At 46.0% G+C, this 26975-nt stretch overlaps 1 protein-coding gene across 2 annotated transcripts; it reads right to left on the reverse strand.

The window, feature by feature from the left end:
* LOC136428426 (ectonucleotide pyrophosphatase/phosphodiesterase family member 5-like) lies at positions 1–25574 on the reverse strand. 2 transcript variants are annotated; one of them, XM_066417916.1, is made up of 7 exons: positions 25443–25574; positions 11747–12729; positions 8634–8772; positions 3066–3251; positions 2301–2522; positions 1007–1400; positions 1–970 (listed from the first exon to the last, which is right to left on the reverse strand). In XM_066417916.1, exons 2-6 carry the CDS (start codon positions 12452–12454, stop codon positions 1153–1155), a joined length of 1503 nt encoding a protein of 500 aa, XP_066274013.1. In that variant the 5' UTR covers positions 12455–12729; positions 25443–25574; the 3' UTR covers positions 1–970; positions 1007–1152. The 2 variants fall into 2 exon arrangements, with proteins under 2 accessions (XP_066274013.1, XP_066274021.1); XM_066417924.1 differs by lacking the exons at positions 1–970; positions 1007–1400 and adding an exon at positions 1459–1559.
* Between the last annotated feature and the right edge of the window lie 1401 nt (positions 25575–26975).

The following is a 26975-nucleotide window of genomic DNA, read 5'->3' on the forward strand; positions in this document are numbered from 1 at the left end:
GACATATAGATCATTTATTGCACAACAAGAATATGACTGGCCGAAGAAATTTGCGTCTGTGTGCATAGCAGCGGCAACAGAAGATTCATAAACATAACCGACAAGAACTTTCGGCTCACAGGATAAACGTAACCATTATTCTACCCACACGGCACGGCGTCTAGCAGAAGTTAGCAGTTTATTTGAATACACACAATCAATCATGGATAGCATTCGTGTCGACAATATTCTACTACCTTTATTCCAGCTACAGGTTGGTATAGCTTGTGTCATATACTGATATGTTTTACTAGATTTACTTTTGAATATACACGTGATTTGTGACGTCGATCAAAAATATAGATTATCAACGTCCGTACGGAGAAAATTACTCACAATGTGACCTTGACGACATTAAGGTCATACGACATCACAACTTCCAAACGTTACCAGACATCACTTTACGTTATACGCTCCGAGAAACTGCGTGATTGTCACATGTTGGAGACGTGTGCAGGAGGATAACACAAGGTGAAAACGTGCTGGCGCCTCGCGAAGTGCAGAGACTGCAAAACAAATTGCCTTGCTTCTTACTCAGATCGCCCTGACTAGAGGCAATACTCTCCTCTCTATATGCAAACTGCACATGAAGCTGATAGTCAATATCAGAAACGCGTACGACACATGACTAGCTCATTCTATCACGTGACATGTGAATGAATAGGGAGCTCGAGAGCACGGACTTGGGCTGGATATTGGTCTCAAACCATATTTATACCGTGAATGTCAAACTAAGGAGCCTACACTATCAATGATGTTGCCAATATTTCATCATTACACAAATTATTGCACAAATGTAACGAATGCAGAGATGATGAATAGACGAGTTGAGGTTCGCAGACCACCACGTTGCTTACGTCACGAGGGGTTTACGTCATATCCTCACGCGGTCAGCGTTCGAACGCATTTTGGCATTCGAACGCGTTCCAACCTTCGAACGCGTTCCAACCTTCGAACGCGTTCCCACCTTCGAACGCGTTCCAATGCTCGGACGCGTTCTGCCAAGTTAGGTAGATCCGATGTGAACGGCCGGTGTGACGTATGTCCCCCTGTGACGTTGCTAGCCAGGTGGTTTGGGAAATAGTAAACTTGTCTATAGGTGCTTCTCAAAACTTATTGCGTTCCTCCATAACCCTGTTCCTGTCCGTAAGACGCCTTGGTCTGATTCTTCAGGTTTAGGTGCTGTTCCTGCTGTTCGTACGGCACGCCACCCCCGCCACCCTCCTGCGGGATGGTCTCGTCCAGGTTGACGTACTCGCCCACGATTGGTTCTTCCTTCTGTCCGTAGTGACGTGCCCAGTAGTAGTAGCCGCCGGCCATGAGCGCCACCACCAGCAGCAGCGTGCAGAACACGGCGATTCCTGCGAACAACAGGCACACGTCACTGTGACGTAACAACAGAACACGGCGATTCCTGCGAACAACAGGCACACGTCACAATGACGTAACAACAGAACACGGCGATTCCTGCGAACAACAGGCACACGTCACCGTGACGTAACAACAGAACACGGCGATTCCTGGGAACAACAGGCACACGTCACTGTGATGTAACAACAGAATACGGCGATTCCTGCGGGCAACAGGTATACGTCACCGTGACGTAACAACAGAACACGGCGATTCCCGCGGGCAACAGGCAAACGTCATTATGTAAACGTCTCGGTACGTACCTGTCCCTTGCGAAGCCACGTAGTCATAGTCAAACGTCTCGGTACGTACCTGCCCCTTGCGAAGCCATGGAGTCATAGTCAAACGTCTCGCTACGTACCTGTCCCTTGCGAAGCCATGGAGCCATAGTCGAACGTCTCGGTACGTACCTGTCCCTTGCGAAGCCATGGAGTCATAGTCAAACGTCTCGGTACGTACCTGTCCCTTGCGAAGCCACGTAGTCATAGTCAAACGTCTCGCTACGTACCTGTCCCTTGCGAAGCCATGGAGTCATAGTCAAACGTCTCGGTACGTACCTGTCCCTTGCGAAGCCACGTAGTCATAGTCAAACGTCTCGCTACGTACCTGTCCCTTGCGAAGCCATGGAGTCATAGTCAAACGTCTCGCTACGTACCTGTCCCTTGCGAAGCCATGGAGTCATAGTCAAACGTCTCGGTACGTACCTGTCCCTTGCGAAGCCACGTAGTCATAGTCGAACGTCTCGGTACGTACCTGTACCTTGCGAAGCCATGGAGTCATAGTCAAACGTCTCGGTACGTACCTGTCCCTTGCGAAGCCATGGAGTCATAGTCAAACGTCTCTGTACGTACCTGTCCCTTGCGAAGCCATGGAGTCATAGTCGAACAGGATGTGCTTGACCGTCTCCAGAGAGCCGTTGTTGGGTCTGGGCTCGATGTCTAGGATTTTGCACATCAGGGGGTAGAGGTCAACGTTACAGAAGGGCTTGGAGGTCAGGCCCTCCTCGAACGCCGGGCCGAAGGCGATAAAAAACGCGCTCATCTTGATGATGCTGTTGTTGTAACCATGGTTACCTGGGGGACAGCAAATACAGGGGGTCAGAAGTTCAAAACATTTTCAATGGGGAAAATGGACAAGTTTAAGATATAAGCTGTGAAAGTGGACAAGTTTATTAAGATTTCAGTAGTGAAAGTGGAGAATTTCAAGATTTAAAGAGTGAAATTGAACAGGTTTAATATATTAGCAATGAAGGTCTAGACTTTATCAGTTAAAGTGGACAAGTTTAAGACATGAACTAAACACAAGATGATTTTTAAACAGCAAAGGATAGTGTAAAAGAAAACGACACCATATCAATCATCGCATTCTGAGTACCTTCTTGTATATGAAGTTAAGATATGAATCGCAAGGTGGCGTTTCATATATATACGGGCAGAATCTTGAAACAGCAACAAGCAGCAAGCATGACTGCAACAGTGATATGAAATTACCGCTAGCGGTGTGCTTTTCTTTGTTTGTATGGGCACGTCTTTACTGGTAAACGGGTTCTGAGTGAGTTTGGCTTCAATAGTATTTGTTCGTTTGTTTGTTTGTTTGTTTGTTTGTTTGTTCGTTACCTTTGATAGTAAACGCGTTCTGAGTGAAGTTCTGCACGATGCTCCAGCCGTCGTCAGCCACCGCGATGATCGGCATGATGCGACGGTTGTTCCGGTAGTGCCACTGCTTCGGGATGTCCTTCTTCTTAAACACCTTCATCCTCACGTGCGCACTCCTCAGCTTCTTGTAGATCTGTTCCTCCTTACCTGCACACAAGGAAACAGGTAAGCTTAAGACATCATCACGTGCGCACTCCTCAGCTTCTTGTAGATCTTCTCCTCTTTACCTGCACACAAGGAAACAGGTAAGCTTAAATTTCAGTATCTGATGTCAGCTAAAGTCTCCAGACATCGGTGTGTAATCAGGCAACATATGTTCTCAGCAACACCCTGCCCTTAATCCCAACCAAGATTACCTGACAGATTAAAGAGTGAATTGATGCGCAGATAGGGTGCGTAGGAGGTCGAGTTAGCAGATCTGAGTAAACTATCAAGCTAATCCGCGCTCTGAAATTGCGAGATTGACTAACATGCTCCACTCAGGGAGTGAACAGTGAATGTGCAGCACTGTAGAAACCACGTGCACAATGTGATATTTGCTGTCACGAAGCATGTGCCGCACTCTTTAAGTAGCGTTGAATATATACATTAATGTATCTGCCCCTCTCAAGTGTCAAGGACAACTTCAACAGGGTCTCCACCGGCTCACTGTGTATGGAAGCAGCGCTCATTTGCATATTGGCGCATCTATGAGGGATGGGTTCATTTGCATATTAGCGCATCTATGAGGGATGGGTTCATTTGCATATTGGCGCATCTATGAGGGATGGGTTCATTTGCATATTAGCGCATCTATGAGGGATGGGTTCAATTGCATAATGGCGCATCTATGAGGGATGGGTTCATTTGCATAAGGCCACAGCAAGTAATTTTTATGGATGACATCAGCGCGCTCATTAATTTTCGCCTGATTTCGAAATAAAAAACAAGAAATTTCATTGCCCTCCGACAGTGGTCAACGTGCCAAAAATTGGCAAATATGTCGTAGACGTTGACAGTCTAAGGTGTTTCATTGCATATGAATACCCAGTGTAGCTCCTGCCCATGATGGTATAATACCAAGCTGTTTTCTCTTTTCTGCATTTGTTCTAGCAAGGACATTATATGAATAATGGGGGGGATCTAGTTAATTGAGCTGCATACACAAGGTGTTTCATCGCATATGAATTCCCAGTGTAGTTACTTCAAATGATGGTACAACAAGCTCTTTTCTGCATTTGTTGTAGTTAGTCTATTGAGATATATACACATCTACAATGACATGTTTACATTAAATCAAGGAAGTTTTATATTACATATGAAACCTCATTGGTTGAATACGGGAATAAAAGACCTGTTGGTCATGATATCATATTTCCTCGCTTCAATTCTTGTTTAACAAGACATATGATCTCAAAATTTGAAAATATAGGAATCTTGTTTTTTTTGGCCCGCCTTGTTTTTTTTTCGCCCTATCTCATTAATTTTGGAGTCTGCGGAGGATGTCATCCATAAAATTTACTTGCTGTGGCCTAATGACGCTTCCATGAGGGATGGGTTCATTTGCATAATTGCGCTTCCATGAGGTATGGGCTCAAATTACATCAAACCGGATCAGCCACGGACGGGGTCGGATAGAGAATGACGCATACATCTGGAATCGCTACATTTAAGCTTCTGAGTAAATATTGCTAACAAATTAGAAACAGCAGGGCATTTCCACTGAAATCCAAACGGTAAGAAATTCATGAATGGTCTTCAGCAAATATGAAAATGAAAGCGGCGATCTTTTGTACCGCCGGATTATATACACTAGCAATGATATATGTATTCTTGATAAGGTTGTAATCACACGCAGGACAGCTCAGCCGGAAACCCGATGTTTTATGGCGATAGCGAGCAATAAGACGCACCATTGACGTCATAGGAATTAATCCCTGCTGTTGGCTGTAGCCTGAAGCGCCGCGGTGACGTAAGACTGATGTTTTGTTACGTCACCGGAAGTCAGCCTGTCAGATGACGTCTGGAATAGTGGAATTAACTGACAACTACAACGGCATTAGCTGACACCTACTGCATAGTAAACCAAATAATTACGTACCTATTTTAGATCTGCTACTTTATTTAATAATATTTATTTCTATTTCTAAAAACGGATATCAAATATGTCACTTAAATGATGATTTTGTTGACATACAAAAACTCCTGTATCTCCATCCGTGACGTCACGCCGCCTACAGGAAGAGAATCACTGCAAATCACATCGCCATCGATTTCTGCCGCTGCTGCCCGGCAGCCCGTACGTATACACGGCAGAAATTAGTTCGTGAATACCGGAGTTCGGCGGTTCCCAATCGATCACTGACTCGCTCGGTGTTGACCTTTGACCCCTTGGACTCGCACGGTTGTGACCGGTCGGACTGAAGCAGTTGCCACTTATTGGCACACAGCTCATCAATCTGCCATCCGCTACAACCATCATCGGGTAAAAACCAACTCCCAGCACCGGCCCGCTATAACCATGGTAAAAACCGGCCAGTATAGGTCGGATAGATAGATTGCATCTTTTCTTTTTGAGCTGGTAAAATTTTCTTCATGGTTTCGGTTGAAGGTGTTCTCCGTGAAAGGTTGTTGCACGCATCTCAATTCCATTCTAAAAAATATTACCAGCTTTCTTTTCCGTCAACGTCGTACGCCCGACTCTGTTTTATTCATTTTACTTCATTTCAAAAACTAGATATAAGCAATCGTCTCGGAACTTGGAGAGCAATTCATATCGTTGCCGACAAAACCATGCATTTTATCCGTCTCACGTCTGTAGGTAAAGTGTGGGCAGCGCGGCACTCTATCATGAAATACAGGCTGCGGTGCAAAACCCGTCATTATCTGCGTTCCCCAGACAATGATTACACGGCTTTGGGACTGTGCAGGAGAGATAACGTGTTGTTGTGCAGTTTGGGCGGGGCGGTGACAACTGTGGGGTGTGATAACGACCGTCTGCTGAGAGAGCAATCACGGAGCCATCATCGCCCCTTACCTGAACCCAATCATCTGGACCCTAAACACCATATTTACCCGCCAGCCCCCATTCACAGCCCGGTTTGTTATATTCTGTGAAGCTTTAGGGTTGAGGTATTCACAGGGACTTAAAGATACGAGCTACGGACCATACTGCAGGAACATGTAATATTGCTATCAAAGCTGACAAGAGTGAAACCACCTCCCTACAAGGCATGTGTTACAAGAAGGATGCAAACCAAGGAAAGCAGCTGCTGTCACTAAAAGTAGCCTCTAGGGACTCCAAAACGTAAAAAAACACACACAAATGGATGGACGTGTGGAGGCAACAGCTAGGTTTTAATGGAATAATCTGATAGAAGTCTTGATTTACATTATAGTTCACCTAATAGATTTTCCGGTTTACCTTCAACTTTGGTTCATCTTTCTCCCATAACAGACAATGACTATGCGGACTCCCCCTCGGTTGAAGTTCATTGCCATTAAAACAATGACTATGAGGACTCCCCCTCGGTTGAAGTTCATTGCCATTAAAACAATGACTATGAGGACTCCCCCTCGGTTGAAGTTCATTGCCATTAAAACAATGACTATGCGGACTCCCCCTCAACTGAAGTTCATTGCAATTAAAACAATGACTATGAGGACTCCCCCTCAGTTGAAGTTCATTCCCATGGAAATAATGACTATGCGGACTCCCCCTCAGTTGAAGTTCATTCCCATGGAAATAATGACTATGAGGACTCCCCCTCAGCTGAAGTTCATTGCCATTAAAACAATGATTATGGGGACTCCCCCTAAGCTAAAGTTCACTCCCATGGAAACAATGACTATGCGGACTCCCCCTCGGTTGAAGTTCATTGCCATTAAAACAATGACTATGCGGACTCCCCCTCAACTGAAGTTCATTGCAATTAAAACAATGACTATGAGGACTCCCCCTCAGTTGAAGTTCATTGCCATGGAAACAATGACTATGAGGACTCCCCCTCAGCTGAAGTTCATTGCCATTAAAACAATGATTATGGGGACTCCCCCTAAGCTAAAGTTCACTCCCATGGAAACAATGACTATGCGGACTCCCCCTCAGCTGAAGTTCATTGCCATTAAAACAATGACTATGCGGACTCCCCCTCAGTTGAAGTTCATTCCCATGGAAACAATGACTATGCGGACTCCCCCTCAGCTGAAGTTCATTGCCATGGAAACAATGACTATGGGGACTCCCCCTCAGCTGAAGTTCATTCCCATGGAAACAATGACTATGAGGACTCCCCCTCAGTTGAAGTTCATTCCCATGGAAATAATGACTATGAGGACTCCCCCTCAGCTGAAGTTCATTGCCATTAAAACAATGACTATGAGGACTCCCCCTCAGCTAAAGTTCATTCCCATGGAAACAATGACTATGAGGACTCCCCCTCAGCTGAAGTTCATTGCCATTAAAACAATGATTATGGGGACTCCCCCTAAGCTAAAGTTCACTCCCATGGCAACAATGACTATGCGGACTCCCCCTCAGCTGAAGTTCATTCCCATGGAAACAATGACTATGGGGACTCCCCCTCAGCTGAAGTTCATTGCCATGAAAACAATGACTATGAGGACTCCCCCTCAGCTGAAGTTCATTCCCATGGAAACAATGACTATGAGGACTCCCCCTCAGCTGAAGTTCATTGCCATGAAAACAATGATTATGAGGACTCCCCCTCAGCTGAAGTTCATTGCCATGACAATAATGACTATGGGGACTCCCCCTCAGCTGAAGTTCATTCCTATGGAAACAATGACTATGGGGACCCCTCCCCCCCATCAGCTGAAGTTCATTCCCATTATTTTTTCCACATGGTTTATCGAGATTGAATTACATGATGATAAACTCGGCTAGCAGTGCTGTATGGAAAGGAAAACTCGTCTTAATTTTAGAAATCTCTTTCCCATAATAAGTAGCTAGCTGGAGTAACCTATATTACTTCTGACCATTGCAGATGAACTGCTGCACACAGCACTACGCTTGATATCGATTATTATAAAGCTATACTGGGCCAAAGACTTGAAAGTGCTAAATGAACTTGACAAGTGATTATCATCTTGCCAGGTTTTGTTGATAAAGATTCCCCTGACTGATACATAAACAGTGCTTTAACTCAACAGTCTGCGCGTATGTATACCTTCACTTCACTAAAATGACAAAAATCTATTCATCACACACTGTCTCGTTTTTTCATAACGTGCGCAGACTGCCTGGCGCACGAAAATGAACATGGGTCTAATTCCTGAATGTTCCTACCCATTGCCGTGAGCAAAAGCCCTCATCTGAAATAAACTGCTGATTTGAAACATAAACTCCTTATTATCGCCACGATGCATATATTATATGCTATGTTAAAATTAGAACTCCTTACCATCGCCGCTATATATTATTTGTTATGTTATATTTTCCGTAACATCTTCCGTTATACCTTCCATTATATCTTACGTTATACTCTAATGTTAAAACGTCACCTATCAGAAGAGAGACTAAATCCTGACCTTTTTTGGGCAGTATGGCGGAGACTGGCGAGTCGTCCACCCAGATGTACCACTCAGGCTTGATGTATCTGTTCAGCTCGATCACTCGTGTCGGGGACACTTCCACCATGCCGTGGTCACTCGTCAGGATAAGGTTCACCTACAAGCAAACAAACAGATAAACAAACAAATAAACAAAACTGGTCATATGATAACAAACAAACAGACACTTTCAGTACACTTCCACCATGCCGTGGTCACTCGTCAGGATAAGGTTCACCTACAAGCAAACAAACAGATAAACAAACAAATAAACAAAACTGGTCATACGATAACAAACAAACAGACACTTTCAGTACACTTCCACCATGCCGTGGTCACTCGTCAGGATAAGGTTCACCTACAAGCAAACAAACAAATAAACAAACAATAAACAAAACTGGTCATACGATAAAAACAAACAACCACTTTCAGTACACTTCCACTATGCCGTGGTCACTCGTCAGGATAAGGTTCACCTACAAAAACAAACAGATAAACAAACAATAAACAAAACTGGTCATACGATGACAAACACTTTCAGTACACTTCCACCATGCCGTGGTCACTCGTCAGGATAAGGTTCACCTACAAAAACAAACAGATAAACAAACAATAAACAAAACTGGTCATACGATGACAAACACTTTCAGTACACTTCCACCATGCCGTGGTCACTCGTCAGGATAAGGTTCACCTACAAGTAAACAAACAGATAAACAAACAAATAAACAAAACTGGTCATACGATAACAAACAAACAGACACTTTCAGGACACTTCCACCATGCCGTGGTCACTCGTCAGGATAAGGTTCACCTACAAAAACAAACAGATAAACAAACAATAAACAAAACTGGTCATACGATGACAAACACTTTCAGTACACTTCCACCATGCCGTGGTCACTCGTCAGGATAAGGTTCACCTACAAAAACAATCACATAAACAAACAAATAAACAAAACTGGTCATACGATAACAAACAACACTTTCAGTACACTTCCACCATGCCGTGGTCACTCGTCAGGATAAGGTTCACCTACAAAAACAATCACATAAACAAACAATAAACAAAACTGGTCATACGATAACAAACACTTTCAGTACACTTCCACCATGCCGTGGTCACTCGTCAGGATATTAGGTTCGCCTACAAACAGATACGAAAACCTTGTCATACAACAACAAACGAAACCTCCTCAATCCCAAGGTCACTCCATCGTTAGGATAAGGTTCACCTGAAAATCAACTAAACCTAGTCATATAATAACCAGCAAACACATAACGACACTTGTACTAGACCTCCACCATCCATGGCCACTCGTCAGTATACTGTCACCTACACAAAACAGCAACAAAACATGGTCATACTATAATCAACAAACATTTTTACCAGACCCCCATCATGCCTTGGTCACTCGTCAGCATAATGATAATTACGCAAAGTAACAAATCCGGAGATATTATAACCAACAAACATTTTCATACCACCGCCACAATCCCGTGTTTATTTCGTTGTATGAAAGTTGCTGCTGACCTTGTCAAACAAATCATATCTGCCTCCTTGAGCGCAAATAGGCGAATAAGAATAAAACAATGGTCATAGTTGCGTCTGCCCCTCAACTTGTCGTACGTACAGACCCACTTCCTTGAGCGCGCTGACCAGGTGAATATGACATAGATAACAATGATAACATGTGTTTACCTTCTGACCAGGTGAATATGACATAGATAACAGTAGTTATAGTTAAGGTAACAGTTGTTTACCTTGTCGTACAGATCAGCCTCCTTCTGACCAGGTGAATATGACATAGATAACAGTAGTTATAGTTAAGGTTACTGTTGTTTACCTTGTCGTACAGATCAGCCTCCTTCTGACCAGGTGAATATGACATAGATAACAGTAGTTATAGTTACGGTAACAGTTGTTTACCTTGTCGTACAGATCAGCCTCCTTCTGACCAGGTGAATATGACATAGATAACAGTAGTTATAGTTAAGGTAACAGTTGTTTACCTTGTCGTACAGATCAGCCTCCTTCTGACCAGGTGAATATGACATAGATAACAGTAGTTATAGTTAAGGTAACAGTTGTTTACCTTGTCGTACAGATCAGCCTCCTTCTGACCAGGTGAATATGACATAGATAACAGTAGTTATAGTTAAGGTTACTGTTGTTTACCTTGTCGTACAGATCAGCCTCCTTCTGACCAGGTGAATATGACATAGATAACAGTAGTTATAGTTAAGGTAACAGTTGTTTACCTTGTCGTACAGATCAGCCTCCTTCTGACCAGGTGAATATGACATAGATAACAGTAGTTATAGTTAAGGTTACTGTTGTTTACCTTGTCGTACAGATCAGCCTCCTTCTGACCAGGTGAATATGACATAGATAACAGTAGTTATAGCTAAGGTAACAGTTGTTTACCTTGTCGTACAGATCAGCCTCCTTCTGACCAGGTGAATATGACATAGATAACAGTAGTTATAGTTAAGGTAACAGTTGTTTACCTTGTCGTACAGATCAGCCTCCTTCTGACCAGGTGAATATGACATAGATAACAGTAGTTATAATTAAGGTTACTGTTGTTTACCTTGTCGTACAGATCAGCCTCCTTCTGACCAGGTGAATATGACATAGATAACAGTAGTTATAGTTAAGGTTACTGTTGTTTACCTTGTCGTACAGATCAGCCTCCTTCTGACCAGGTGAATATGACATAGATAACAGTAGTTATAGTTAAGGTAACAGTTGTTTACCTTGTCGTACAGATCAGCCTCCTTCTGACCAGGTGAATATGACATAGATAACAGTAGTTATAGTTAAGGTTACTGTTGTTTACCTTGTCGTACAGATCAGCCTCCTTCTGACCAGGTGAATATGACATAGATAACAGTAGTTATAGTTAAGGTAACAGTTGTTTACCTTGTCGTACAGATCAGCCTCCTTCTGACCAGGTGAATATGACATAGATAACAGTAGTTATAGTTAAGGTAACAGTTGTTTACCTTGTCGTACAGATCAGCCTCCTTCTGACCAGGTGAATATGACATAGATAACAGTAGTTATAGTTACGGTAACAGTTGTTTACCTTGTCGTACAGATCAGCCTCCTTCAGCGCGCTGACCAGGTAGCCCACCGTGTCGTCTATCATCATGATGGCATCGTCCACCTGCGGCGAGTCGGGGCCGTACAGATGCCCCGAGCGGTCAGGCTCCTCGAAAAACAGAAGGCCCAAGTTCATGGGCTTCTCGTCGTCCAGGAACCACCTGACCATGGCGTCTATCCTGTCGGTGTAAGGGATGCTCCGGTTGTAGGGCCCGGTGGAGTAGGTCGGGAGGCGGCCCCCGTACTTGACGTCCCCGCCGGGCCAGTTCACCACGCCGCTGTAGCGGCCCTCCGTCCGCTCGTTGGTGATCCAGAGCGGCTCGACCCGCCCGTCGCCATCCCACCACTTCGGGTCCGAGCTGTTCATCCAGAAGATCTCGCGATATTTGGGGTCGTACATCTTGTTGGAGACGACCCCGTGACTCTCCTCCCACAGCCCCGTCACCATGGTCATGTGATTAGGGTCCGTTTTCGTGGCGAAGGTGGACTTCATGTACTTGGCGCGCACGCCTTTGTTAATGGCAAAGTCGAAGTTTGGCTTGAGGACGGGTCGGTCGAGGTAGTCATACCGGAAGCCATCAAATGACAGCAGCAGGAGTTTGGGAGCGTCGCTGATGACACTGGGCATGCGTATACTCTGCGCGCCGCCCAGGAGAGCGACTGTGAGAAACACCAGGTCCAGGATGGCCATGGTGGCTTTGGTCCACTGCCGGTCCTTTCACGGCAGCCCTACAAGAATGTCAAGGGTTCCTCACTGGGACACATGTAAGGGTTCCTCACTGGGACACATGTAAGGGTTCCTCACTGGGACACATGTAAGGGTTCCTCACTGGGACACATGTAAGGGTTCCTCACTGGGACACGTGTAAGAGTTCCTCACTGGGACACATGTAAGGGTTCCTCACTGGGACACAAGTAGAACTGGAAACGACTTAGTCCCTCGTCAAAGTAGCTCCGGATGTCGCCCTGCAAAGACAAAAAGATCCATTAATCGTATGTTAAAATCTAACGTATATCTAATATATATATATACGCATGATAGCCTTCGTAAAGTTTGACATATGTTTTTGACTACGAACAGTTTCGTATTGGCATCCACTCATGTGCATCAACATTATTCTGAAGAGATTTGTTTCATTTTCAGGATTCTCGCTGCCACTATAGAGACAGTCACAATTAACGGTGACTATCCGGTTACAGATCTACTGGTTCAAAGATGGCTATCCGGTTACAGATCCGTGAGTTCAAAGCTGGCTATCCGGTTACAGATCCGTAAGATCAAAGCTGGCTATCCGGTTACAGATCCGTGGGTTCAAAGATGGCTATCCGGTTACAGATCCGTGGGTTCAAAGCTGGCTATCCGGTTAGAGATCCGTAAGTTCAAAGCTGGCTATCCGGTTACAGATTCGTGGGTTCAAAGCTGGCTATCCTGTTACAGATCCGTGGGTTCAAAGATGGCTATCCGGTTACAGATCCGTGGGTTCAAAGCTGGCTATCCGGTTACAGATCCGTAAGATCAAAGCTGGCTATCCGGTTACAGATCCGTAAGTTCAAAGCTGGATGTCCGGTTACAGATCCGTGGGTTCAAAGCTGGCTGTACAGTTAAAGATCTTTAAAGCTGGCTATCCGGTTAGAGATCCGTAAGTTCAAAGTTGGCTATCCGGTTACAGATCCGAAGGTTCAAAGCTGGCTATCCGGTTACAGATCCGTAAGTCCAAAGCTGGCTATCCGGTTACAGATCCGTAAGATCAAAGCTGGCTATCCGGTTACAGATCCGTAAGTTCAAAGCTGGATGTCCGGTTACAGATCCGTGGGTTCAAAGCTGGCTGTACAGTTAAAGATCTTTAAAGCTGGCTATCCGGTTAGAGATCCGTAAGATCAAAGCTGGCTATCCGGTTACAGATCCGTAAGTTCAAAGCTGGCTATCCGGTTACAGATCCGTGGGTTCAAAGCTGGCTATCCTGTTACAGATCCGTGGGTTCAAAGATGGCTATCCGGTTACAGATCCGTGGGTTCAAAGCTGGCTATCCGGTTACAGATCCGTAAGTTCAAAGCTGGCTATCCGGTTACAGATCCGTGGGTTCAAAGCTGGCTATCCGGTTACAGATCCGTAAGATCAAAGCTGGCTATCCGGTTAAAGATCCGTGGGTTCAAAGCTGGCTATCCGGTTACAGATCCGTAAGTTCAAAGCTGGATGTCCGGTTACAGATCCGTGGGTTCAAAGCTGGCTATCCGGTTACAGATCCGTAAGTTCAAAGCTGGATGTCCGGTTACAGATCCGTGGGTTCAAAGCTGGCTGTACAGTTAAAGATCTTTAAAGCTGGCTATCCGGTTAGAGATCCGTAAGTTCAAAGCTGGCTATCCGGTTACAGATCCGAAGGTTCAAAGCTGGCTATCCGGTTACAGATCCGTGGGTTCAAAGCTGGCTGTACATTTAAAGATCTTTAAAGCTGGCTATCCGGTTACAGGTCTATAGGTCCCAAGCTGACTCTGCTGTATGTTCAAAGCTGGCTATACAGTTAAAGATCTGACAGGCTGCAGGCATATGGCGTGGCTACTTTCAGGATACAAATAGCGTTTCTCTCCCTGGCGAGGACTTAGCTAAGTTGCACTGAGCGCGGTGGTATCATCAGCCAAGGGGCGGGTGTAGAGTTTATTCTCGTACGAAACAAACAAAACAGGTGATAAAATCTGGTCATTGGCCACTTAATGAAGAAACTCGGGGAGGTGGGCGGTGCTAAGAAACGATAAGTAGATTTTTCCTAACATTGAAACACGAACATATTTCTAAGAATTTATACCTACGTCATAGGACTGGAAATGACAGGAGAATGCAGAAGTGAAATTGGAATAACAATTAATGTGACCTATGGACACTCTGACATTTGAAAAGTGATGGGATATGACAGACAGGGGACAGTCAGCAAAATCTTCCTAAAATACGATATAATTCTGGGCTAATGAATGAAAAACAACTGTCAAAAGTAAAAGCTTCCTAAAATTTCGCAGGTCCCATTTGTGGTCGCGCTCCAGTCGACGGGGCACTCTGGCATCTGGGGAGCCGATTAAAACCTGAAACGAATCAGTCATGAGTTTGTAACCACCAAGGGCACCCAAGGTCATCTCGGCGTAATTCCGTCTCCTCGCTTTACGCGACTCATCAATCTTCACTGTGGAACGTCTTCATAACCCTAACGTCTTCACGCCCACTCAAAACTCATAACCCGCCCACCCAAAATCTTCTTATTTAATTCTCAAGTCTTAAGGTTTTTCATGAACTTCTCCTTCCTAATCAATTCCCCAGCCCTATCCAATACCCCAGCCTTATTCAATACCCCAGCCTTATTCAATTCCCCAGCCTTATTCAATTCCCCAGCCTTATTCAATACCCCAGCCCTATTCAATACCCCAGCCTTATTCAATACCCCAGCCTTATTCAATACCCCAGCCTTATTCAATACCCCAGCCTTATTCAATTCCCCAGCCTTATTCAATACCCCAGCCTTATTCAATACCCCAGCCTTATTCAATACCCCAGCCTTATTCAATACCCCAGCCTTATTCAATACCCCAGCCTTATTCAATACCCCAGCCTTATTCAATACCCCAGCCTTATTCAATACCCCAGCCTTATTCAATTCCCCAGCCTTATTCAATTCCCCAGCCTTATTCAATACCCCAGCCTTATTCAATACCCCAGCCTTATTCAATACCCCAGCCTTATTCAATACCCCAGCCTTATTCAATACCCCAGCCTTATCCAATACCCCAGCCTTATTCAATACCCCAGCCTTATCCAATACCCCAGCCCTATTCAATACCCCAGCCTTATCCAATACCCCAGCCCTATTCAATACCCCAGCCTTATTCAATACCCCAGCCTTATTCAATACCCCAGCCTTATTCAATACCCCAGCCCTATTCAATACCCCAGCCTTATTCAATACCCCAGCCTTATTCAATACCCCAGCCTTATCCAATACCCCAGCCTTATTCAATACCCCAGCCTTATCCAATACCCCAGCCTTATTCAATACCCCAGCCTTATCCAATACCCCAGCCCTATTCAATACCCCAGCCTTATTCAATACCCCAGCCCTATCCAATACCCCAGCCTTATTCAATACCCCAGCCTTATTCAATACCCCAGCCTTATTCAATACCCCAGCCCTATTCAATACCCCAGCCTTATTCAATACCCCAGCCTTATTCAATACCCCAGCCTTATTCAATACCCCAGCCTTATTCAATAACCCAGCCTTATTCAATACCCCAGCCTTATTCAATACCCCAGCCTTATTCAGTTCGAAGTCTTAACGCTACTCAAAACCCGCTAATTAAGTTTAAGTTTACTCAATTACTTATTAAATACTCTTTTTTTATTTCTTGGTTGTTTGGCCTCGTCGTTGTTCTGTAATATGCATGAAAAATCAAACGATATCGTAATTCAATGGAACAGGGTGCAGTGTTAAGAAAGTAAAAGAAACAGAGTTATGGAGAACAAAGCTGCACAGTGCAGAAATTCGGGGACGTGTTGATTATGACAATGGATAACAAGTTCTCTGAACATGTCAACTGAATTGCGTAATGTCTGGAACGGAACCAATTAGCAAGGAAAGGCTTATAGAAACCACCTGACATGCATCTACGTGCAGTGTATGGTCCATGATGTTGTACGTAGTTCTGGGAGAATGACAGCGCTGAGATGGTAAGTAAGTAACCCCATCATCAAGCCGGAGAGATGAGACGTCAGAGTGAAGTCATTGAACCTTGCTTGCCTACGCGGATATGCGAATAAGTGGCTTTTCTGTTCCCTTTCCTTTACACAAACCTTTCTATGAAATTTGACCCCACCCGTGCTGCGCGACCTTTCCCGTGACCCCCTGACCTCTGCAGACATGAACAGCTCAGACGACTGGGTCCGCATGCTGAACCTGGGGCAGCGCAAACTTTCTGTGCTACGTTTGTCAGAACTGAGCAATTTTCCACCCAAATTTGATATCATAAAATTGCAGTGGTTCTGCAATCAGCCAACTTTGATTAACCTCGGCGCAAGTAGAGTGGAGATCTACTGAAAGAGTAACATTACAATATCGCAACTGTGGATTTACCGTTAGCATCTGAATATAATTTCCGTCAAGGAAGACGGTCAGATTACAGTACATTTGAGAAGACTACTAGAAGTAGAAACACTTCAGGCAGATGTTAGGGACTGATCTTGGGACTTTTTGGAGGTGTAGACTTTTTAGAGCGTCAGATTACAGAATCACAAAATTTAGATTTACGGTGAGTGTCAGATTACAGAATCGTACAGTGTAGATCCTCTTAGTGTCAGATTACCGAACCGAACCGTGCCAGATTACCGAATCGAACAGCGTCAGATTACCGAACCGAACAGCGTCAGACTACCGAATCGAACCGTGCCAGATTACCGAACCGAACAGCGTCAGATTACCGAAGCGAACAGCGCCAGACTACCGAATCGAACCGTGTCAGATTACACTTTGCTGCAGAGCCTGCTGAGGCGCCTCACGCGGGGACAGGTGCGGAGGTAATCCGAGAACCTGCATTCCGCGCACGCGCGTGACGTAAATGAGAACGTATCCCATAAATCAGTGGGCTCCCGGGGGAGAGGCTGGTGTAAAAGGTCACGCCAATTCTCACCTATTCCCGCGAGACCTGTTGTACTGACGGCTTCCGTGTAATAACGCGGAGCTAGCCCGAAATGTCGGAGGATGTCCGCTCCAGCGGGCCGTGAAATATCGGCCGGGCCGCTCTAATTGTCCTCTCCCCGGGACTGCCGCTGCCGCCCGCTCCCGCCATCGGCCCGGACCGCTGTGATTACTAGCGGAGAATAATCCATCGCCAGATCCATACTGACAAGATCAACGTTGAAGCGATAGAACCACCGGAGGTCCAGGAACAGCAATGAGCGGAGAGAAATGGAAACAACTCTTTCGCATTTCCGGGAGTTTACAAGAAGACCGGATCGCTGTGATTATGAACTGAGCCGCAATCAGGTTTCATTTTGATGATGGGAGCTTCAGAATCCCCGAAAGCACGCTGGCCTTTGAACCGGCCATAAGGAATGGAGATAAGCTAGCGCTACTCCTGCAGCGGCCTTAGAACCGGCCATAAGGAATGGAGATAAGCTCGCACTGCTCCTGCAGCGGCCTTAGAACCGGCCATAAGGAGGAGATAAGCTCGCACTGCTCCTGCAGCGGCCTTTGAACCGGCCATAAGGAGGAGATAAGCTAGCGCTACTCCTGCAGCGGCCGGGTTGGCATTCCCAGATTAGGAAGGTCGGGCGGTTTAGGCTTCAGTGGAAATTAGCTCAATTCAGCTGAGGGGATACCCGTATGTACTGAATATTTAATAGATAAATAAATGGCTGCAATACTATGAATGAAGAACAACCATTTTCCATGCAGCTCGATAATGCCAGCGTTGTCTACGTTCGTGCAGTAAAACTACAATATAACCAACCACAGAATAGCTGGAAACACGATTGATGGATTCGACCACGTTTCAAAGTAGTAACCAAGGAATCTGGGTTGCCATGACTACCCTATAAGGCAGTGAACAGAAGATGGACATTGATGGATGGACACTGAGACCAGGATGGACGTGATGACGTAAGCCTCCACAGAGACCCTGGACGCACCTTTACCTCTCCACTGCTTCATTCCTACAGACGTCCAACTGCGGAGGGAGCATATGCCGTCATCAGTATGCTGGGGGTGTAGCTCTTATAATCTCATGATAACTGAACAGCATGCTGGGGGTGTAGCTCTTATAATCTCATGATAACTGAACAGCATGCTGGGGGTGTAGCTCTTATAATCTCATGATAACTGAACAGCATGCTGGGGGTGTAGCTCTTATAATCTCATGATAACTGAACAGCATGCTGGGGGTGTAGCTCTTATAATCTCATGATAACTGTATAAGCATATGGCGTCATCAGTATGCTGGGGGTGTAGCTCTTATAATCTCATGATAACTGAAGCAGCGACCGCAAAACACGGCGGCGGAGATTGATGTTGACAGGCTGATGGGGATATATGTGTGCGCAGCCGACAGTGGTATTTATGTACAACACGCACGTTTCTATAGATAGTCCATGAAACCGTGTATAAAATACACAGCGTAAATCAGGCCCCTTATAATTATTCAGTCGTCTCGCCACTGTGCAGACTCGGCAGACTCAGGTAGTTTATGGCTTTGAGATACTATCAATACATCCGACCGACTCCCTAAATAAAGCGCCAGTGAGAGAGGTCGTCACAAGTATGCAGGCAAGCTGATCAAAGTGAGATTCCTGTAACACAGCCTCAATGGTTTTACTGACGGACTTTTCATAATATATATGAATGGTCCACTCACAATAATATATGAATGGTCCACTCACAATAATATATGAATGGTCCACTCACAATGATATATGAATGGTCCACTCACAATGATATATGAATGGTCCACTCACAATAATATATGAGTGGTTCACTCCCAATAATATATGAGTGGTCCACTCACAATAATATATGAATGGTCCACTCACAATGATATATGAATGGTCCACTCACAATATTGTATGAATGGTCCACTCACAATAATATATGAATGGTCCACTCACAATAATCATGTATGAATGGTCCAACTCACAATAATGTATGAATGATCCACTCACAATAATCATGTATGAATGGTCCAACTCACAGTAATGTATGAATGATCCACTCACAATAATGTATGAATGGTCCAACTCACAATAATGTATGAACGATCCACTCCCAATAATATATGAATGGTCCACTCACAATAATATATGAATGGTCCACTCACAATAATATATGAATGGTCCACTCACAATAATATATGAATGGTCCAACTCACAATAATGTATGAATGATCCACTCACAATAATGTATGAATGGTCCACTCCCAATAATATATGAATGGTCGACTCACAATAATATATGAGTGGTCCACCCTCAATAATATATGAATGGTCCAACTCACATGCAATAATACATGACTAGTTGAATTCCCCCGAGGAAGTCACCTTGTGATTACTACATGTCAGAGATGAGATATTTATTGATTCGCAAATATCGGGCGCTTTTTTGCTGGGTGCAAATTAACTGTTGATCTGTGTGTGAAGAGTTCGATAATGTCATCATTTAGAATTTCGATGGGGCAGGGCTCCACAAATTGGTTTCTCCGACTGCAGACATACATTGCCCAGGCTACTGCTGGGGAGAACGGCAAAACGGTGCTTTCCAGGCAGAGACCGTAGTTTTACCCAGGATTCACTATGTCCTGAGGAAAGAGGTTGAACAACCATTGAAACGTTGACTAGAGGGAACATTTTTCTGACGTCACTCCGGAACACCCTCTCCACTGACTCTCCGGAACACCCTCCCCACTGACTCTCCGAAACACCCTCTCCACTGACTCTCCGGAACACCCTCTCCACTGACTCTCCGGAACACCCTCTCCACTGACTCTCCGGAACACCCTCCCCACTGACTCTCCGGAACACCCTCTCCACTGACTCTCCGGAACACCCTCTCCACTGACTCTCCGGAACACCCTCTCCACTGACTCTCCGGAACACCCTCTCCACTGACTCTCCGAAACACCCTCTCCACTGACTCTCCGGAACACCCTCCCCACTGACTCTCCGGAACACCCTCCCCACTGACTCTCCGGAACACCCTCTCCACTGACTCTCCGGAACACACTCTCCACTGACTCTCCGGAACACACTCTCCACTGACACCCCGAAACACCCTCCCCACTGACACCCCGAAACACCCTCCCCACTGACTCTCCGGAACACCCTCTCCACTGACTCTCCGGAACACCCTCTCCACTGACTCTCCGGAACACCCTCTCCACTGACCCTCCGGAACACCCTCTCCACTGACTCGCCGGAACACACTCTCCACTGACACCCCGAAACACCCTCCCCACTGACTCTCCGGAACACCCTCTCCACTGACTCTCCGGAACACCCTATCCACTGACTCTCCGGAACACCCTCCCCACTGACTCTCCGGAACACCCTCTCCACTGACTCTCTGGAACACCCTCTCCACTGACTCTCCGGAACACCCTATCCACTGACTCTCCGGAACACCCTCCCCACTGACTCTCCGGAACACCCTCTCCACTGACTCTCCGGAACACCCTCCCCACTGACTCTCCGGAACACCCTCTCCACTGACTCTCCGGAACACCCTCTCCACTGACTCTCCGGAACACCCTCTCCACTGACTCTCCGGAACACCCTCTCCACTGACTCTCCGGAACACCCTCTCCACTGACTCTCCGGAACACACTCCCCACTGACTCTCCGGAACACCCTCCCCACTGACTCTCCGGAACACCCTCTCCACTGACTCTCCGGAACACCCTCTCCACTGACTCTCCGGAACACACTCCCCACTGACTCTCCGGAACACCCTCCCCACTGACTCTCCGGAACACCCTCTCCACTGACTCTCCGGAACACACTCTCCACTGACTCTCCGGAACACACTCTCCACTGACTCTCCGGAACACACTCTCCACTGACTCTCCGGAACACACTCTCCACTGACTCTCCGGAACACCCTCTCCACTGACTCTCCGGAACACCCTCTCCACTGACTCTCCGGAACACTCTCTCCACTGACTCTCCGGAACACACTCTCCACTGACTCTCCGGAACACCTTCGCCACTGACTCTCCGGAACACCTTCGCCACTGACTCGCCGGAACATTCTTTGAAATATGTTTATCCATTTTACTCTCTACGACGAGTTTGCCCTGTCGGTGTGCTGACGTCATCGGAGGCTTCTCCGTTCCCCCGTGACCTGTGACCTGATGAAGGTATTCACCGGTCGCTCATTATTAATGAGCTGCCACACAGGAGCGGCGTTACTCAGAAAAAAAATTATAACTCATACAGGAACGGCGTTTCTCAGAAAAAACCTTATAACTCATACAGGAGCGGCGTTACTCAGAAACAACCTTATAACTCATACAGGAGCGGCGTTACTCAGAAACAACCTTATAACTCATACAGGAGCGGCGTTACTCAGAAAAAACCTTATAACTCGTACAGGAGCGGCGTTACTCAGAAACAACCTTATAACTCATACAGGAGCGGAGTTACTCAGAAACAACCTTATAACTCATACAGGAGCGGCGTTACTCAGAAACAACCTTATAACTCATACAGGAGCGGCGTTACTCAGAAACAACCTTATAACTCATACAGGAGCGGCGTTACTCAGAAACAACCTTATAACTCATACAGGAGCGGCGTTACTCAGAAACAACCATATAACTCATACAGGAGCGGCGTTACTCAGAAACAACCTTATAACTCATACAGGAGCGGCGTTACTCAGAAACAACCTTATAACTCATACAGGAGCGGCGTTACTCAGAAACAACCTTATAACTCATACAGGAGCGGCGTTACTCAGAAACAACCTTATAACACACCTGATCACTCTAAATGCATGCTGTTTGGCATGCCGTCACGCGCTGGTTTGTCACAAAGCCAGCAACTTACTAAAGACCCGCTGCATGATGGGAAAGGTACGTAATAAGAAAATCATGAAGGGGCAAATATAGAAACATTGGGAAGAAGTATCTGTACTACATCTGCATGATAAAGCTGAGACCTGGGTTTGTTGGTATGGTTCATCTTCTTATACAATACCGCCTGTTATCATATAGCGACATGTGCACGTTCTAAAAACCAGGCATGTGACGGATTTCTGCTTCTAGTCTGCTGCAGCCCCGCCTGAGACTCCCGGGATTTGCGTGTCAGAGATAAAAGATGGCGTCTTGGTCACATCTCCGCCTCGGTAATCCTCGGGTAACGTCGGGACCCATCGGGGTAATCCTCGGCTAATGTCGGAACAAATCGGGAGGCTTCCGACGGCAGAATGACCAGAGAAAGATTAACAGATACCCCGGGCCGGTGTGCGTCAGAAATAACCAAAATGGCCGCTCGATGAGTCCGCAGGCGCGCTTATAATGGGGTAGATAGGATCGGCAGGCAGAGAGGAAACATGCGATCACACGGCAAGGCAATAAGGCGGCCGGTCTGCTGTTTCACTAGCCTGGTCCCAGTCTCTAGGGTCGGCTTAGTGGTGTTTTACCGGGCCAGTCAGTTTCTGATGGCCTTTCTACCTCTGGCTGACATCCTACTTCTGCTATACCCTACTTCCGCTGCCATCCTACTTTGGCGAGCTAATTAATCCAAGGCCGTAAACAACACCCCGAGCGGGCTAAGCTGTCTGGGCGGGTGAGGGTCACTCACAGTGCCGTAGAGATATCGGGGAGCCACCGAGGGTATGGATTCCAGGCTACTGTTTCACACATACAGGCGCGGCGCCGCGGATTTCTGAATGGGGCTGGCGACGCTGCCGGGATCAGGTCTTAATGAATTATTGATTCTGCAGCTATAGGAGGCTCGGCGAAATAAGAATGAAATTGTTACTCACAGAATAATTGATTTGTTGAGTTGATGATTACAGAAATTGCGTCTCGCGCCGCATAATGGCGGGGATTGTGTAATTGGAACAATCAAATCGCGATGTTCAAGGCCATAAATAATGGAGTGTTCGGCCGAAATCAGTTACCATGGTAACAGGTTTATGAGAAGGGTCGGGCCATGCGTGAATTAGCGGAGAAAGTCGCATCATCGGGACGCGGAAGTGTGTAAGGGCTTGCAGTTATGGCAAGGCTGGCTGTGTCATAACGAGCGGGGAAGTGTGTAAGGGCTTACAGTTATGGCAAGGCTGGCTGTGTCATAACGAGCGGGCTGGGTATTCCGGACAGTTATGGCAAGGCTGGCTGTGTCATAACGAGCGGGCTGGGTATTCCGGACGGCAGCATACAAGGTCGGCCAAGTATGGCGGTACCAGACGTATGCAGGCAAGGGTAATGATTATGCGGAACGCTCAAGATCTTAGACTTCCAAATTGTGTGAAAGTCGTTGTTGAAATCTGTGCCGGGTTGAGGGCGGCACTCCAGTGTGTTTGACTGGGTAAGTGGCGGAGTCAGCCCCGAAACAAGTCATACTTTAGTGGATATATAATCTATATATAGGCACATCATCGACATTTACACTCACACAACTCATAAATTAGCGGATATATATACTTTATAAGCACATGATGGACATTTACACTCACACAACCCATACATTAACGGATATATATAGGCACATCATGGACATTTACACTCACACAACTCATACATTAGCGGATATATATATATACATATAGGCACATCATAGACATTTACACTCACACAACTCATACATTAACGGATACATATAGGCACATCATAGACAATTATACTCACACAACTCATACATTAGCGGATATATATAGGCACATCATGGACATTTACACTCACACAACTCATACATTAGCGTATATATATATATATATATATATACATATAGGCACATCATAGACAATTATACTCACACAACTCATACATTAGCGGATATATATATAGGCACATCATGGACATTTACACTCACACAACTCATACACTATCGGATATATATATATATATATATATATATATATATATATATATATATATATATATATATATATATATATATATATATATATATATATATATATATATATATACATTAGCGGATATGTATAGGCACATCGTGGACATTTACACTCACACAACTCATACATTAGCGGATAGGCACACCATGGATCTATGTTTCCGTGTATTCAGTTGATACTGTATATGACTATCAATTTTTAAAGGCTGAGTCTTTTGAATTAGTTGGCAATAATAATTCTGAATTTAGCAGGCAACCATTTTTACGCCCTGTCAGTTTACCATTGCTTGTGTAGGGGCGTTATAATGCATGCTTTTGGTGAAGACATTTTTGAAATATTTCCAGACATTGAAGTCCCGTGTGTAGTTACTGCGACTTGCGCACATACCTCTGCAGACAGCGGGGGGCTGTAGAAAACACTTCGGATGGAGGCAGGATGAGAATATCTCTGGAACAAACTGCCAGATGAGGAGTCAGTGATGTAACCTGTTCTAATGCCGCTCGCCTCCAGCATACTAATGCCACCTGCCGGCCCCACCCCCGGGACTCGGCATAAAGCAGGTTATATCACTATCAACATTCCTATAACATATACTAATGCCCCCTGCCGGCCCCACCCCCGGGACTCGGCATAAAGCAGGTTATATCACTATCAACATGCCTTTAACATATACTAATGCTCACCGGCGACTCGGCATTACGGCTTTATAAAGGCGCCACAAAGCAGGCTATATCTCTATCGACAGTCCTGTAACACGTATTGTCACCCAAACAATAACAACACAAACACTTGCTTCACGCCTTCTGCATTCCTGGCGGTACCGTTATTGAATAAATCCAAGTGTTGTATTTCTGATATAATCCCCGAACATATTTCTGCAGCACACGTTTGGAGTCCGCCGGAGAAGCCGCGACGTCCTAACGCTATTCCGCAGCCTAACAAGCTCCGATAGGATCGGATCCTCTTTAAAATTTCATGACGGGGCAAATTGGGGAGGCTTTTAAGTGAATTCGGGCCGTAATCTGTCCGGTTTGGGACGGGTTAGTTCTGTGGAAGGTAAGATGAAGGACAAACCTTGTCGGGGCGCGGGTTCGGCTCCCGGCCGGCTGCGTGATGCGGCGGTGAGGCGGAGGTGTGGCGGGAAGGTGCGACAGGACAGGCGGGCTGCAACAACTGACGGATCCCGCTCCGCCCATGCGTGCAAACACAGGCCGGCCCGGGTCACGTGCGCGCATCCTAATGCGGCCCTCTAATGTAGCCATTCTCATGCCCTCTAATGTAGCAGTTCTAATGTAATCTTCATGTAGCAGTTCTAATGTAGCCATTCTCATGTTACAGTAGTACCTATAATGTAGCCGTTCCCATGTAGCACTTCTAATGTAGCCATTCTCTTATAGCAGTTCTAATATAAAAATTCTCATGTAGCAGTTCTAATGTAGCCATTCTCATGTAGCACTTCTAATGTAGCCATTCTCTTGTAGCAGTTCTAATATAAAAATTCTCATGTAGCACTTCTTGTGTAGTCATTCTCATGTAGCACTTCTAATGTAGTCATCTCCATGTAGCGGTTCTGATGCAGCTATTAGGATGGGCCGTCCCGTGGGAAATATCAGCCTACGTCAATGTTGCAACGGGGATATCAGAGCAGGGTATAAATGTGGCAATCAGAAAACGGTATGTAACCAACAGAAACGGCAATATGAGAAGCCGGCCTTGCTAAATGTAGCTGTGGAGGGTAGATGCTCTCCTGTAGACACGGTAACCTGCAGAATCAGGGCAGGGGAGGAGGGGAGACAAACGCCTCGGTTATAATGTAAACGCGGGGAGGAGAGAAACGCCTCGGTTATCATGTAAACGCGGGGAGGAGAGAAACGCCTCGGTTATCATGTTAACGAGGGAGGAGGAGACAAACGCCTCGGTTATCATGTTAACGCGGGGAGGAGAGAAACGCCTCGGTTATCATGTAAACGCGGGGAGGAGAGAAACGCCTCGGTCATCACGTTAGCGCGGGGAGGAGAGAAACGCCTCGGTTATCATGTTAACGCGGGGAGGAGAGAAACGCCTCGGTTATCATGTTAACGCGGGAAGGAGAGAAACGCCTCGGTTATCATGTAAACGCGGGGAGGATCTAGGAGAGAAACGCCTCGGTTATAATGTTAGCGCGGGGAGGAGAGAAACGCCTCGGTTATCATGTTAACGCGGGGAGGAGACAAACGCCTCGGTTATCATGTTAACGCGGGGAGAAAAGAAACGCCTCGGTTATCCTGTTAGCGTGGGGAGGAGAGAAACGCCTCGGTTATCATGTTAGTGCGGGGAGGAGACAAACGCCTCGGTTATCATGTTAACGCGGGAAGGAGAGAAACGCCTCGGTTATCATGTAAACGCGGGAAGGAGAGAAACGCCTCGGTTATCATGTTAACGCGGGGAGGATCTAGGAGAGAAACGCCTCGGTTATCATGTTAACGCGGTCAGGAGAGAAACACCTCGGTTATCATGTAAACGCGGGGAGGATCTAGGAGAGAAGCGCCTCGGTTATCATGTTAACGCGGGGAGGAGAGAAACGCCTCGGTTATCATGTTAACGCGGGGAGGATGTAGGAGAGAAACG

Source organism: Branchiostoma lanceolatum, chromosome 1 (assembly GCF_035083965.1).
Source record: "Branchiostoma lanceolatum isolate klBraLanc5 chromosome 1, klBraLanc5.hap2, whole genome shotgun sequence".
In the NCBI taxonomy this organism is placed as follows: Eukaryota; Metazoa; Chordata; class Leptocardii; order Amphioxiformes; family Branchiostomatidae; genus Branchiostoma; species Branchiostoma lanceolatum.